At 27.0% G+C, this 16792-nt stretch overlaps 2 protein-coding genes across 4 annotated transcripts in view; both read left to right on the top strand.

Annotated features, from left to right (window-relative positions):
• LOC100206807 (enkurin) overlaps positions 1–12222 on the top strand; it is a 30665-nt gene extending 18443 nt beyond the window's left edge. The window contains exons 4-6 of one of the 2 annotated variants that reach the window (XM_065810659.1): positions 8777–9131; positions 11692–11904; positions 11994–12222. In XM_065810659.1, the coding sequence (XP_065666731.1) occupies positions 8777–9131; positions 11692–11893 (557 nt within the window). In that variant the 3' untranslated portion in view covers positions 11894–11904; positions 11994–12222. Of the gene's footprint in view, positions 1–8776; positions 9132–11691; positions 11964–11993 lie in introns of those variants that run through there. The other variant, XM_065810658.1, reaches the window with a different exon arrangement.
• Positions 3985–8808, top strand: LOC136087556 (uncharacterized). 2 transcript variants are annotated; one of them, XM_065810656.1, is made up of 3 exons: positions 3985–4558; positions 4726–6620; positions 6822–8808. In XM_065810656.1, exons 1-3 carry the CDS (start codon positions 4306–4308, stop codon positions 7062–7064), a joined length of 2391 nt encoding a protein of 796 aa, XP_065666728.1. In that variant the 5' UTR covers positions 3985–4305; the 3' UTR covers positions 7065–8808. The 2 variants fall into 2 exon arrangements, with proteins under 2 accessions (XP_065666728.1, XP_065666729.1); XM_065810657.1 differs by having other exon boundaries at positions 4471–4548.
• Positions 12223–16792: the final 4570 nt, after the last annotated feature.

The raw sequence follows: 16792 nt of genomic DNA on the forward strand, positions 1-16792 counted from the left end.
AGAGCTTAGAGGTTTAAGTTAGAGTCTGCTTCTCCTAGGCTTTGCTTAAAAAAAGAAACCCTACAAAGCAGCAAGGCATAGGGCAAGTGGTACTGGGTTATATGATAGAGATTTTTTTGGATTGATTTCTGTTTTACTTTTCCAAAAATGAGCAAATGTTATCATCAGAATCTGTGCTAATCCATGCTGTTTAAACTTTTCAATGCTTCTTTAATTTCTTTTTCTGTAATTATTTTAATTGCAATTCTTTTGAACTCTGGATCCAGAAAAGTTGCAACCCTGTGCATTTCATTTATTGAAAAGTAGCACTTCATCATGTCATTTAAATGTGTTTTGAAGTCTTTTATGATAATACTGTAGAGAATACCTGCAAATTTTTTTTATTTGATACTTAGTTGCAAAAATGTGCAAAGTATATTTTTTGTCTGCTGAAAGACGTTTAGTAGTTGTATCAAATGGCTTTAACACTGTCATGATATCTTTCAACAAAATCTCATTCAAATCAAATAATTTCCTTTGAAGCTTTCTTCAATCTTGTTCTCTTGCTGACAAAGTTGTTATACCTTCAATATTTGTCAACAATGATTGCAACATAGTGAGTTAAGAGTTGGTTAAAAATTGGTTAAACAATCTGTCTCAACCACCTGGTTGAGACAGATTGTTTAACCATTTTTTTTAGTTCATGTGGATTTTTTGAATGTTTTATGTGTGCCACTATCTCCTTGCATGTTGCATAAAATTAATGACTTCCAAAACTAAAGCAGGGGCATCTTTTACTTCTAAGCTATGAACCAAAACTAAATTCAGGTTGTGCTTACAACATGGAATCTAGCTTTCATCTTTAAAGACAGCTTTAGCATCTGAACTGTTATCACATAATAATTGTCAGTTTGCTGTGCTTTAATTTCTTCAAGAATTTCAAGATTAAATGTTAACACCTAAAATGTAATAATAATAATAATATATTTATTAAATGTTAATTAAAATTTAAAAAATACTAGATTGAAATTAACAATAATAATGATAAAAGCTTTGTGAAATAGTTGAAATAATTATTTTGAAAGTTTAAATAAAGTATTTAAATAAATAAAAACTATAATTGCCTCGTTTTCAATAAAAAAAATTTGATTTAATACCTGTGCGTTTTTTTTCTCCATAGATCTTGTTGCAATGATGTATAAGCACAATTTCCATTGGTCATTGATATAGTTTACTGTAATCGTGATGTATGGAATTGTTGTTTGTTTGCATGTCCACAAATCAGTCATAACGCTGTTATATAACCACCAAAAAAACCACTGAAATAAATAACCAACTCACCCATGATTTTATGTGAGCTTTAAATCCGCTTGTACCATCGCTAGATTTAAAAAGCAATTAGATTAAATAAAAATTCTAAAATGTAAGCAAACAAATAAAATATAACAAAGTTTTAAAAGTTTAAATTGTAAATAAACGAACTTTAAATCTCTAAATCTAAACTCTTTCATATATTTTAAATGTGTTTCACATTTCACACAAACTTTAACAATGGTAGTTATTTTTCACTTTTCATCATTATCACATTTAACATCTGTTATGGCTACTGTGGTATTACCATGTCCCTTTTAACCGTTACCACGGTATCTCCATAACTTTTTTGCCATTTCTGCAGGGTGATCATGGAGATCCTGAACTTGACTAGACCTAGATTATTAGAAGATGTTACTTCCTGTAGGCAGTACTTTAAAACATTGAACAAGAAATTTTGCAAATGCATTAGGATCTATATACTATATAGTATACAGTATATAGGTCTATCTATTGCAGAGACTACTATAGAGTATATAGATCAACAAGTTCTTACTCTTTTTGCTTACCCATATATGGTATATAGAAGAAAAAAACAATAATGAAAGAAAAGATTGCTGTCCCAGCCCAAACTCTTAATTGATGTAGCATTTGTGGCACCAGGCTATAAGATAGTTGATATATGTACTGAAACTCATGGCAACAGGCTATTTCAGTACGTCACACTGGTTATCTATACATATTTATTTTTTTATATAAATATATATATTACTATAGTTTGACATCTAACTTTATCATTTGTGGTAAAAACTGGCTCTTAACGACTCTTTGTCTTTAAAAGTGACAAAACCATTATTACCATTTATGTAAAAACCATTAAATTTAATTGAGAAAACCAATTAAATTTTGTTGTTTTTTTTAAAAAAAAACACAAAATCGCAACTTTATAGACTGGAATGTTGTTTTTTTTAATAATAAAAACATTCTGAATGTTGAACATGCGAGGAGTGTTGCTACATCGACTGACAAATATAGTTTAAAATATAGTTTGTTCGTTAAAAAATTATATACAATCGAAACTATACAGAAAAAACTTGTACGGAAAAAACTATTGTTACAACTGCGTGTATCTAATCTTCAGGTTTGTGGTTGCTTAATAGAAATTTGTTTTCGTGACGACATTTGGGAATTAGTTCTGTTTTTTTATTTAGTACCTTCAGCATAATTATAAAGTAAAATTATTAGTTTTTCATATAAACAAAGTAAACATTTTTTTGTTGTATTGTAAGCAGGGGCTTTTTTTAGGATAGGCCAAATTAATTCGAATAATTTTACTTTATAAAAATGCTGAAGAGCTACTTAGCAAGAAAACAGAATTAATTTCCAAACGTCGTCACGAAAATAAATTTCTATTAAGCAACCACAAACCTGAAAATTAGATACACGCGTTTGTAACAATAGTTTTTTCCATATAGATTTTTCTGTGTAGTTTCAATTGTATATAATTTTTTAATGAACAAACTATATTTGTATTTCACCTGATGATTGCAACAGCATGAAACTTAAAGTGGTGAAAATCACATTTTATTTTCTACTATATATATATATGTATATATATATATATATATATGTATATATATATATATATATATATATATATATATATATATATATATATATATATATATATATATATATATATATATATATATATATATATATATATATATATATATATATATATATATAATTAAATTTATTGCTTTTGGGTAAAAAATTTTCAAAAAGCAAGGGGTTGCACCCTACATCACAGAATTCGCTGAAATTTGGCAAAAAGGTTTAAAAATATAAGTTAGGAAAGAATGTAAATTTTTTTCAAAAAATTCTCATCCCTTTAAGAGTTACAGCAACTTGAAGTTAGTTAGTTTTTAACAGAAAAATGAGGGGGGAAAAGTGTTGGAAATAGGTTAGTTTACTATTATCCTTTTAACAAGCTTATGGTAATGTTGCGAATCTAAAATTTGGTACCAAAGGAGTTTAAAATCAGCTGAATCTGAAAATCATAGTCTCATATCTGTCAAAACAATAGAATATAGTTTATTGTTAGATCCACAAAACGCACTTACTAACAACAATAAAAAAGGACATTTACAAGTATAGCTCTAGAAAAAATCTGACTGATGGAAAAAACTTTTGGTTTTGACTTTCTTAAATATTTGACATATATCTACTTTGCGAACCAAATTTTTATTGGCCTTATGTTTTGTCGAGAAGTTATTAATGTTTTGGTTTTTCAATTTTTCTAAAAAAATTTTGTAAAAAAAAAAAAGTTATTGAACTAAATACAATTATTTTTATTTTTTAATTAAATTGGTCTAATTAATTATAATCTATAAATTAATTATATAATTATGTTTTTTTAAATCAACTGACTATAATTATTAGAGTTAGTTGATTAAAAAAAACAGTATACATGATTAAATTATTTACAAAGTTATTACAAAACATAGTTCAACATTTTGTAAATTTATAAATTTGTTAGTTGTTATTTTCATTACATAATAGTTATTTCATTTTTGTTACATAATAGTTATGTCATTAAGTTAAACAATATTATATAACCTTTTATTCTTAATTGTTTTATTGTAATCAAATAGTAATTATCTCATCAATAAAAAAAAAAGTAATAAAATGACATACAAATTTCTAATAAATATAACCATGTTAAGTTATATAGCTAAATAAAATTATATTTGGTTATATTTTAATTTCACACAAAATTTTTGTAAATAGTTGGTAGAGAATTGGCAATAATTAGTAGGTACTTAGGCATTTAAAATATGTCTGTTAGAACAAATAGCTATTTCTTTAAGCAATATGTTCCTTATGAATACAACTTAAATTTTTATAGTGGACATATTGTTTGTGTTTAAGTGTGATTTACTTGGTAGGACATAGTATTTAAGATTTCTTGTTTTTAAGTGTTTAGACTGAGATTACTCATTATAGTTTTATATGGATAACAAAATAAATTGCTGCTTTGTAAATAATTATGGAGCTTGTTATAAACAGTCATATACCCAAGTAAGAAATCTGATTGAAGATATTGACAGCAATGTTAAAAAACTACTTGTAAAACGAACAAATATGAAAAAAGAACAAATCACTAGCATATGCACACATCATTATGATATGTTAGTTGTAAGATATGAGGGTAATCAGAAAAGTTGTTGTAATCCATTTCTGACTCACCAAAAGGTGTGTAGAGGTAAAAATTTATATATTTATATTTCATTAATAATATCATTCTTAATAAATTGTTTATAAGTTTTTTTAATAATTATCATAATTAAAAATATAACTAATTTTATAGTAATATAATTACATAGTATAAATAACGTTATTTAAGTAATGTAATTACTCTTTTTTTTTCAGCATCACTACGTGTGATTACAATGCATACTGTGTTAGAAGCAGAAACTATAGGTTTAAACCTTACACCTGGAAAGAAATTGTGTCCAACCTGTCGAAGTAAAGTTATGAAACGTTTATCAAAAAGTACGAGTGAAAATAAAAATGATGAAGATTTTGATATTGTTAGTGAAACGTCCATTCAAAATAAAAAAGAAGGTGTGGATACACACTTTACATTTGCTGGAGTATCTCCTATTAAGGTCAAAGGATTGCATAAGTCAGGTAAAATCAGAGAAGGTAAACGAAAATTGGCAGCATTAACAACCTCCATTAAAAAAAAGGTAGCCACTTCCCTTAATATATCAGAAGAAAGTTTTGAAGAGCAGTCAAATTTTGTTAACGAGTATATTGAAAAAGCAAACTTGTTTGATAACATGATGGTATCACTAACTAACAAAACTGCAGAGTCTACAGCAATATTTAAAAAAATACAACTGACGACACTTGCTCCAACAGACTGGTCAATAAAAAAGGTTTCTGAAACATTACATGTAACAAACTATGTAGCTCGAACTGCACATAAGTTGGCATTAGAAAAAGGTATTTTAACTATGCCTAATCCAAAATTAGGAAAAGTTCTTCCTGATGTAACAGTTCAACTGGTCAAGACTTTTTATGAAGATGATGAACATAGCCGTATAATGCCTGGTAAGAAGGATTATGTAAGCATAAAGAAAAATGTTCACATGCAAAAACGTTTGCTATTATGCAATTTAAAGGAATTGTTTGTTGCCTTTAAAACCAAGAACCCAGAAATAAAAATAGGATTTTCAAGGTTTTGCACATTGCGACCTAAATGGTGTATTACTGTTGGTGCCTCAGGAACACATTCTGTATGCGTCTGTGCTATTCATCAGAATTTGAAACTGCTTTTACATCCTCTTGGTTTAACATACAAAGAATTATTACCTTATATTGTGTGTGATATAACTAATAAAGACTGTATGATGCGGAAATGTGAAAAATGCCCTGCAACTAAGAATGTATTGGTTGAAAAACTTTATGATTTACTTGGAGAATTTGAAGATGATGAGGAGGTAGAATTTGATCAGTGGACGACAACAGATAGGTCAAACTTGACACATAATAAAGAGCCAGTGTTTGAATACATCGAATTAGTATGTAGAAAAATGGAAAAACTCGCACCACATTCTTATTTAGCAAAAAGTCAAGCATCATACCTGAGATCAAGAAAAGAAAATATGAATGAGGTAACAGCATTATTTTTGGGTGATTTTTCGGAAAACTATAAATTTGTAGTTCAAGATGAAGTGCAAAGCTTTCATTGGACAAATTTACAATGTACACTTCATCCTGTGATTATTTATTTCAAAAAAGAAGGTATTCTCAAGCACAAATCTTATTGTATTATTTCGGATGATATGATCCATGATGTGAACATGGTATATAAAATTATTGATGTTGTTAGCAATGATATAAAAACAAATCTGCCTCAAATAAAAAATATTGAATACTTTTCTGATGGGTGTGCAGGTCAATATAAGAATTGCAAAAATATTTTAAATCTTTGTTTCCATCTTGAAGATTTTGGATTATCTGCTAAATGGAACTTTTTTGCAACTAGCCACGGTAAACAACCTTGTGATGGGATAGGTGGTACAGTCAAACGTTTAGCAACACTAGCAAGCTTGCAAAGAGATATGGGTAATTATATTCTATCTCCACAAGCAATGTATAAATATTGCCATGAAAACATTGAAGGTGTACATTTCATATATATCTCATCAGAAGATTTATTTTTGGTGAGAAACACTCTTAAAGAACGATTGGATACTGCAACAACAATACCTGGAACACGTAGTTACCATCAATTTGTACCACTTGGCCATCAAAAGGTAAAAAATATATGTTTAATATACCTTTTACTATCTTTTAAAAAACATGCATAACTTTTGTTGATCAAATAGATTTTTGATTTGAGCAGATCATTGTCAAAAATATTTATATTTTATTTTGGGCTCGCAATTTCCTTTCAATGCATTTAATAAAACATCTTTAACAAAAATGAATAAATGCATATGTTATTATTTTGCTAGGTAGGCACAAAGCTATGCAGTGTTGATGAAGAATTTGCTTTAATTCATGACTTTGGAAACGTCCAGATAACAACTGTAAACCTAGTACCAGGTGATTTTGCCTGTGTTTCCTATGAACAAAAGTGGTGGATAGGAGTCATTGAAGATATTAATCTGAAAGAAAAAGACGTGCTTGTAAAATTTATGTGTCCGAATGGTCCTGCACAGTTGTTTAAATGGCCACCAATAGATAGCCAATGCTGATTCCAGATGTCCACATCATTTGCAAAGTTGAGGTACCAATAACAAAAACAGGGCTTTGCTACTATTTAGCCAAAGACGACTTTAAAAAAATTGTTTTCCTAAGGAAATAGAGATTATTATGTCTTATCCATACTTAGACCTTATGCTTATGTGTACAACTTGTAAATAATGTGAATGTAAAGCATGTATAAAATCACTAAAATTGAGTATTTCTTTTTTATATTTTTTTACAATTTTAAATAACATGAAAATAAATAAATAAAAAAAGTAACTAAACTGTTAATTTCTAATTTGATTGATTGGTAAAAGGTTGGGATTGAGTGTCTGGTTTAATAAATATCACAAAGTTTTGTGTCCACATCAATCATCAATAATTCCTTAAGTAAATGTAAGGCCAAAATAAAATTGGTTCGAAAAGTAGATGTTCATCTTATCTTTAAGAAAATCAAAATTAAATTTGTTTTCTATCAGTCAGACTTTTTTTATAGCTATAATTGTCAATGCCCTTTTGTATCGGCATTATTGAGTGTATTTTATGGATGGTAAAATAAAGTACATTGTTTTCTTTTTTTAGCATTACTACAAGCACCTTATAAGGGTAAAAGTAAATGGAATAACTTTCGGCACTTTTCCCCCCTCATTTTACAGTCAAAATCAAGAAAACTTCAAGTTGCATTAAGTTATAAACGAATAGGAATTTTATGAAAAAATTTTACAGTCTTTGCTAATATATATCTCTAAACATTTGTGCCAAGTTTCAAAAAATTTGGTGATGTAGGGTGCAGATTTGTGTTTTTTTGTGTTTTTTGAAAAATTTTTACTCTTTTTTAAAAAACCAAAATAACACAAATTAAAAGATCAGAATGTTTTTATTTTATTTTTTTTACTGTGAAACATGCACGGAATGTTGCTACATTAACTATCTAATAGCTTGTTGCTACAAGAGAGTGTTGCTACATTGACTATCTTATAGCCTGCTGCTACAAGGGAGTTCTGCTACATTACCTATCTTATAGCCTGCTGCTACAAGGAAGTGCCGCTACATTGACTGAGGTTTTGGTTGGGGCAGGCAGTCTATTAAATAATAAAAAAAAAAAATATTTAAAAAAAAGGTTTTTTTTTTAAATATTTCCGAGTGTTTAAAATAATTTAAACATAAACTTGATATTTTATTTAAAAAATTAATATATATTCTGCAAATATATTTGTATGTATTATAGTATATATAAATTCTAAGTTTTCTACGAATGCTAAGTATTCTACGAATGCTATGTAAACTACTTATCTTAATATCATTTTCTTTTTAAAGTTGAAATAAAAAGTGTTCCTTTAAAATTGTATTTTTTTGTTGTTGAAAGTTTTCTTTTCATAGTAAAAAAAAAACTAAAAAAGTGCATATTTCTTGAACTGAGTTTTTCTAATATCTTTTAAAATAATGGTTTGGCTCTGAGTTGGGTCCAAGTATTTGTTTACCAGTTCTGATTCCATGAAAAAGTTTATACAATATAAAATTGTATGGTCTTATATTTTCAAAATTTTAATAATTAGTTAATTCATCGGTATCGGCATCGGTATCAGCCTTTTCCCATTCTTCGACATCGGTATCGGCATCAGCCACAAATGTGCTATCGGCACATCACTAGAAAATATGCTTCTAAAAGTATGTGCTTCAAAAAATACATTTCAAAAGTGACAAAATATAAATCTTTTAGATGATAAATGCAACAAAAATGAAGAAAAGAAATCCCCTGTTTCAAAACATGATGAAAATGTTGTGTTACTTTCTAAAACAAACAAAGATTTTATTAGTAGAAATGCAGTTGAAAATATTTTATCAATTCCAAAAAAACCGGCATGCAAATTTACAGATACAAGAAACGGAACCACTCATTCTTTAGAAAAATCTGGATTAGTTCCAATGTATTTAAAAAAAAAGAGTTATGGAAAACTACCAGGTTATTTAACAGATCGAAATAAAGAATTGTCTCTCCTTCAAAATGAGTATGATTTGTTTGTTCAAGAATCTATTAATCATGGTGCGATGAAATGTCTTTCTTCAACAGAAAGGTATTTTTTATCTATATTTTAATTAATAAAAGTAATGAATGAAAATATGTAATGCTTGAAAATAAAGTCTGTTAAATAATATTATTGATAAATTTTCTAAAATTTTAACTTTATTTTTGTAATACTGAATTTTTTAGTATTTTTAATATTTATAATATAAATATTAATATTTCTAATGTTTGAAATTCTTTTTGATTTTTTGAAATCTGATTTTCAACAAGTTTTTGTTTAAAGTTTCTAAAATTTATGGTTCTGTATTAATAATGTTGTAATAAATGAATGATAATGTTGTTTCAGTAATGAATGAATGATGTTGTTTTAGTAATGAATTTAGTAATGCATGTTTCTTTGTGATATTTTTTTATTTTGCAATCAATTAATAAATCAAAATTTATTTACAGGCTATAGGCCCAAAAATATAATAAGAATACATTAAGTAAAATAAAGAGAATAAAATTATTACAATGTTCTAAATATAAACAAAACAAAAAAAGGAATCTTAAGTATAACTCTGTTCTTAATTTATTTATCAATGGGGATTGCAAGAACCTGTTCGAATTTACAAAAGATTTTATAATGAGGTTTTCACTGTTCTGCAATAATAAAGAAGAGTATTGTTGCTTACGAATAACAACATTAAATGAATGGCCACCATGCCTTACAAATAGTTTGCTAGCACTACTCCAAGGTGGTTTGTTTGGAATTAGATGAAGTGCATTATTATATGCAAAATGTAGATGATGGAATGATAACGTCGCTGACAATCATAAATAGGACTGCAAAGGCATTAAGCAACATGATCTTCATTTGAACTTGTGTTGAGCAGAACTTCTTACGAATGATGTTAGCTTCAGCATACAAAGAATGTATTTGTTTTAAAATCGATGTCATTGTGCGTATCATTTGAGATCAATTGTCCCAGGTATTTATATTGATTAGTGTATGAAAGAATTATGTTAGCTAATGTAAAACAAGGGTTTTTAACACGGGGTTTATAACTTTTAAATAACATTATTCGAGTCTAGTTATCTTGTGTTGGGTAGTAAGCCAACCCAAAAGATTTGAGCTGTTGACTAGCATACCAGACAACGAGTAAGCATAATTCACACCAGAGACAATTTTAGAGAGTTTCAAAAGCATTGTGTCAAAGTGTACTCTATCAAAAGCCCTATTAATATCATTGTTGCATTTTCTTGTTGCAATCTTTTATTTTCTTCTGCATATAATACAAAAATATTACCAAAAGTTTAATCTGTAACAAGTGGAAGTCTTTCGGGAAGTTACCAGGAGAAAGCTGGTCAAATAAACGACTTTTTATGTCGAATTTACCGTGTCTGTGTGGTCTACATATTTCAAAAGTGAAATTTATATTTTATAAAAAGTTCATTGTAGTTCTTGAAGTTTCATTGTAAATCTTGATTGATAAATTAAAAATTCATTGTGATACAAGATTAAGAAATAAAAAAAGTAATAGTTATGAGCAAGTTTCAAGCAAGAAAATTTGATAGTTTTGTAATAAAATTTGATAGTTTTGTAATAAAATTTGACAGTTTTGTAATAAAATTTGATAGTTTTGTAATAAAATTTGATAGTTTTGTAATAAAATTTGACAGTTTTGTAATAAAATTTGATAGTTTTGTAATAAAATTTGATAGTTTTGTAATAAAATTTGACAGTTTTGTAATAAAATTTGATAGTTTTGTAATAAAATTTGATAGTTTTGTAATAAAATTTGATAGTTTTGTAATAAAATTTGCGGCGATTTGGTCAGGGTTAGGGTTTAAATTTAGGTAAAATTTGATAGTTTAGGTATTAGGTAAAATTTGATAGTTTTGTAATAAAATTTGATAGTTTTGTAATAAAATTTGATAGTTTTGTAATAAAATTTGATAGTTTTGTAATAAAATTTGCGGCGATTTGGTCAGGGTTAGGGTTTAAATTTAGGTAAAATTTGATAGTTTAGGTATTAGGTAAAAGTTGATAGTTTTGTAATAAAATTTGATAGTTTTGTAATAAAATTTGATAGTTTTGTAATAAAATTTGCGGCGATTTGGTTCAAATGCATAAAATATTCACTTAGATTGAAAAAGTAAATTTAAAAAAAGAAGTCAAGGTCAAAAAGTTATAAATCATCAAGAGCTCATTAAAAAAAGTATATGTAATAATATAAAATAGGCTGAACTGTAAAAAAAAAATGCTGTACAACACTGTATGTAAAAAATGGTGTACAAACTTTCGTTTGATGAGTCAAAACTACGTAGTGTTTTGACTATAACAGTCTTAATGTAAGGTTTTGTAAAATAAAAATAATTATTGTTATTGTTATTGAAAAAAGACTAGAAGTTCACATAATTGAATAAATTTACAGCCTTTTTTTTTAATGCTTTTTTTAGTATAAAGGATGATAACATAGTAATAGTATATTGGATATTGTACAATAGTAATTATACATAATTAAACAATTTAAGTGATGACTCTCAAAGGATAATTATAAAATAGCCATAGTATGAGTTTTCTAAGACTATTTCTAAGCGCGTTTTATTTATTTTTGATATTTTAGGGACAGCATTATTTCTGGTTTAAAATTGAACTGGGAGGAAATTCATCATCAATATCAAGGTCTTTCAGTTGTTACAGATACTGCTCCTAAAAGAAATCGAAAAGAGCGCATGGAAGCTGTGATGAATCAATTAGAAAAAGATATTGAGTTACTTGAAAGTCACAGTAAAATATATGTATCTAATCCGACGTATTTGTCCTAACGTCTTACAGAGTATGTAAATGTAGATTATTTTAAGTAAAGACAAATTTATAATTAAGATTAAAGTCCAATATTAGTAATAAATATATCAATTTTTTTAGATAAAAAGTATTTATTGTAAAGGAAAACTTGTGTGGGTTTTTCAAGTTAACAGCGACATGACCCTACGAACTATGCAAATAAAGATTAGGAATATATATTTTTTTATGAACACTTTTAGAAGACCTATGAGTCCATTACAGAAAACCATTATGCAATTAGGAACTAATTAAACGTTTACTCGTTCTCATTCTTTTTGAAGATAAAACGTATGATACGTATTTAAAACCACTTAAAGAGATTTTTTTTTAAAATCCCATCCCAACCCCGTTACCGCTGATGTTATTTCTATCCCTACTTACCACATAAGATACAATCATCCGTACCTCGTCCTCCATAATTATCTTTTAGTTATGTTATTTATGGGGCCAATCATATATTACACGTTCATGGCCTGTTAAGGTTATAAAGGTTGAACAGCGCAAAAAAAAGTGATCACGTTTGCGTGCGTGAATGAAATTGAGGGAGGGGGTTAGACCGCCGAGCATTGAAGCTTATATGAAGGAGGGAGTATAAAAATGTAAGAGGTGCAACAGGGAAGGGGGAGGAGAGGGGTCCAAATCTGGAGATTTTTGCGTACGTAATATGTGAATGGCCTATGCGAAGAACAACTTTTTTGTACATAAGGGTTTACAAAAAATAAATACCATTTTTATTTCAAAATACAAAACGTATGAAAAAATTGCATATTTTATTATATAAAAAAAATATGGAAAACCTTTCATTTTTCTTATTAAAAAAAAAAAAAAGAAGACCTTGAGGAGGATATACTTTTATAATTCGTAAAAATTTACTGTTATCTCTGCCTAATGCATCAAGTTAAACGCATTTATGCAATAAAAAGTTTTCATAACCACACATTTGTTAATGAAACCCGGTTTGCAACTTTACTAACTGGCCGTTTAATCGCTAAAGCTTGGTAAAAATTTGTGAAAAAAGACTACTCAGCGATTTTGATGGAATCCTGCATCATTTTAATTTTTGCAGTTAACTGATGCAGCTAATCAACCTGTCGTCTCTATTTTTGATAAGACGCCTTATAACTTTCATATTAATGAACTAAGCAAGAAACTCTCGAGCTAATGATATGCTTTCGATAATTTGTCATTATGTCGATAAAGTTACACTAAAGAATATTTACTATGCATTATTCTCATCTCATCTTAGATTTTGTTGTCACTTTGGAACCTATCGCATTAACAAGTTGCTATCGTTTCAGCGTCAACCCATTAAAATAATAAACTTTCAACTAATTAAATCAGATACATCGAAGTCCTTCAAAAAACTTTTCATTCCAACATTTCCAACGCTAGTACAGTATGCTAATCTTCTTTTTGTCTTTGACTACTTAAATAAAAACTTATTATCTCCTATCACAAACTTGTTCACAGAAAGAAGACTATTACATTCCTAGTCTACTAGAAATATAGACTTGCATAAAGCATCAAATCTTCTAAGTATTATGTTTGCTGATGACATAAACTTATTTCTATCTAACAGTGACATCTACCTACTATTCTCCGTTATGAACAAAGATCTTCAAAACATATCTAAATGGTTTAAAAGTAACAAATTAACATTAAATGTAAACAAAACAAAATGGATTTTTTTTCACCCGCTCTCCAAAAAACGTTCTCTACCCCAAAATTTACCAAAAATTTTATTGACCATAATGAAATAAAAAGAGATTCTGTAACTAAATACCTGGGGGTTTTCATTGACGAGAACATCACATGGAAACATCATATTAACTATGTCTGCTCGAAAGTTTCAAAAAGTATTGGAATTCTATATAAGGCGCGTACTCATTTAGATAAAAATAATTTAACTAAACTTTATTATTCTTTTATTCATAGTTATATAAGTTATGGAATTATTGCCTGGGGTAGTACTGATCAAAGCAAGTTACAATGTCTCCGTCGCCGTCAGAAACATGCGATCCGTGTAATTAATTTTGCGGATCGGTTCTCAAATTCCTCAATATTTTTCAATCAAATGAAAATCCTCAATGTTTATAAACTAAACGTATATAAAAATTTATCTTTTGTTTATATGTGGAAGTATGATTTATCTCCTTTAATTTTTAAAGACCTTTTTATTTTGAAACCTTTAAGCAAGTTTAACATGAGGAATAATAACTATTTAAATAAACCACTCTGTCGAACAAAGTTCAATCAATTCTGTATTACTTATCGTGCAGCTCATCTCTGGAACAAAATTATTTTGCCTAACTTCGGCTTACCCCTAACTTATTCTGTTTTTAAAATTAAATTAAAAGATCTCATTCTCTCTATTGAAAATATCTTAGAATATTTTTAATTTGTCTTATGATATATAATAATTTTGAAATGTATGTTCAATCTTTGTTTTATACTTGTTGACAATTTGTTTCTATTTATCTAAGTGCTATTTTAATATTTTTATGTTAATTTTTTACGTTCTCTTATCGTAAATAGGCGTTTTTATAATACTTTATGTACTCTGTTTTGTAAAAGGCTTCTGACGATAAGATCATTTGATCTTCTTTTAGAAGCCTTGTTTGTATTTGAAAAAAAATATGTAATTTATATATATTACGTCAAATGTAAACAAAAACTTACGAAAAAAAAATATACATAATGGAAAACTTAATTTACCATCTTTTAAAACCCAGAAGTATGGTAAAAATTCTATTGTTTATCAGTGCGTGTGTGAATGGAACAGAAGCTTTCCATGCATTTTGAATGGGTCCAAAAAACTATATCCTAAAATACCTTTGCTCTACCTTAAACCATATCAATTTAAAAAAATTCTGAAAAACTTTTTATTCTAACTTTTAGACATACTATCATTGCGAATAAAATATTCTTTTAATTTTCTTTTTGTCATTATTACAATTATCATCAGTACTTTTTGTTTATTTTTTTATTTTTTTTAATTATTAAAACCTGCAAGTTATGATTTCTACATGCTTGTTTTAATGTAAGTTCTATGTGTTTTTTATATGTTTTTACGGTCCATTTGTTTAAATGCATTACTTATATTATGTTGAAAAATTGGTGTCACTCCTTTGATCAGATTTCTGTATGAGTGACACCATCCTAATAAATCATCAACTTATTATTGTAATAGTTTTATGCTTTTTATTTCTTATGCTTATATCTACCATTATAGTATTAGATATTATTTTTGTTTTTTCATTGTAATTATTGTAAACATACTTATTATTACTATTACGATAATTTGTATTAATTTTTTTTTTATCTTATATTATTATAATATATTATTATTATTATTATTATTACTGTTATTATTATTATTATTGTTATTATTATTATCAAAACTATTGTAAAATGATTTACGGAAAATAAATAATTTGTTGTTGTTGTTGTTGTTGTTGTTGTTGTTGTTGCCTCGATAGATAAATAAAATGAAAAGAGCAATACATAAATAAAATAAAAACTTGCAGCATAAAAAGAATGCTCCTAGATCAGATTAATTTGTGGTTTGCAATCAAGAAGCATTTTAAAATCTAATTCTAAGCAATCGTAACTCGTTGTTTTTCACAAATCGTTTTGTTTGATCACAAATCAGAACAGAAAGAAGTCACGAATAAAGTAACTCAAGGGTTGATCTTTGGTCCTCTGCTTTTTCTAATATGCATAAACGGCCTACTGGATAACACAGCCACTCATACTAAGTTTCCCACTGACTGTAGCAAAAAATTGTAACACCAGATGACGTGTTATCATCACAAAAAGACAATTACAATGCATTTTGAAATTGTTAACTAAAACGAACAAGGCTTTTAAGTATTTCGATAAGTAAAGTTCATTTAAGTAAGTTGTGGGAAAAGTAAATCAACAATGATCAGAAAGAATTTTTAATTATTAAAACTTATTAACTTTTTCAAGTCTGCTACCACCCAATAAAAGTGTCCAACACAAAAAAATAACACTAGATTTAAACATTTTTTGAATAAAAAATATTTTAAGAGGTCCCTCAAGACCCATGAACATTTAAAGGGGGACCCTTATAATATAAGCAAAAAAAATGTTGTTTAAAAATAGATAAACCTAGAGCTCAAAAACACTAAAATCGTGTAAAATCTTCAAAAAAGAATCAGCTCCATATATATATATGAATATATATATATATATATATATATATATATATATATATATATATATATATATATATATATATATATATATATATATATATTCATATATATATATATATATATATATATATATATATATATATATATATATATATATATATATATATATATATATATATATATATATATATATATATATATAAAAGAGGAGCGTATTTTCAAAATGCGGTATATACATTTTTGTGGTGTTGAGATAATTGACTTTTTTCGCCACACAACTATGTCTCGTATAATTGGAAAAATTATTGTTGCCTAATGTATATATACATTAAGTATATTAGATAATGTTAATAATTGAAACATTGGTAAATAAAAAAAAATATATTTTTTGTCTATAAATTTGCGTTCACTTTTAAAATATTGTATATCCAATTACAGCTTATAAGCAAAATGCGGTATATCCATTTTATAAAGATATTTTGAAAAGTTCATAAACTTTAAAAGACCTAAATAACTTTTAATAATTAATTCTATTTAACATATTGTATAACTCTGTGTATTTAATGTTTGGTATATTTATAAATTATATTTTAATGATAATATGAATGTAAACAATGTTCTGTTAAAGTAATGTAAACAATTATTTTTTTTAAATTCACGATTGTGAATTTAAATTTATAAAATATGTTAAAAATGAGT

Source organism: Hydra vulgaris, chromosome 11 (assembly GCF_038396675.1).
Source record: "Hydra vulgaris chromosome 11, alternate assembly HydraT2T_AEP".
In the NCBI taxonomy this organism is placed as follows: domain Eukaryota; kingdom Metazoa; phylum Cnidaria; class Hydrozoa; order Anthoathecata; family Hydridae; genus Hydra; species Hydra vulgaris.

Bases quoted from the DNA above. Each gene is read 5' to 3' on its own strand.
- LOC136087556 (XM_065810656.1), top strand. From the start codon at position 4,306: ATGGATAACAAAATAAATTGCTGCTTTGTAAATAATTATGGAGCTTGT. The intron at 4,559-4,725 runs GTAAAAATTTAT...TTTTTTTTTCAG, and splicing joins TCACCAAAAGGTGTGTAGAG to CATCACTACGTGTGATTACA. The intron at 6,621-6,821 runs GTAAAAAATATA...TTATTTTGCTAG, and splicing joins TACCACTTGGCCATCAAAAG to GTAGGCACAAAGCTATGCAG.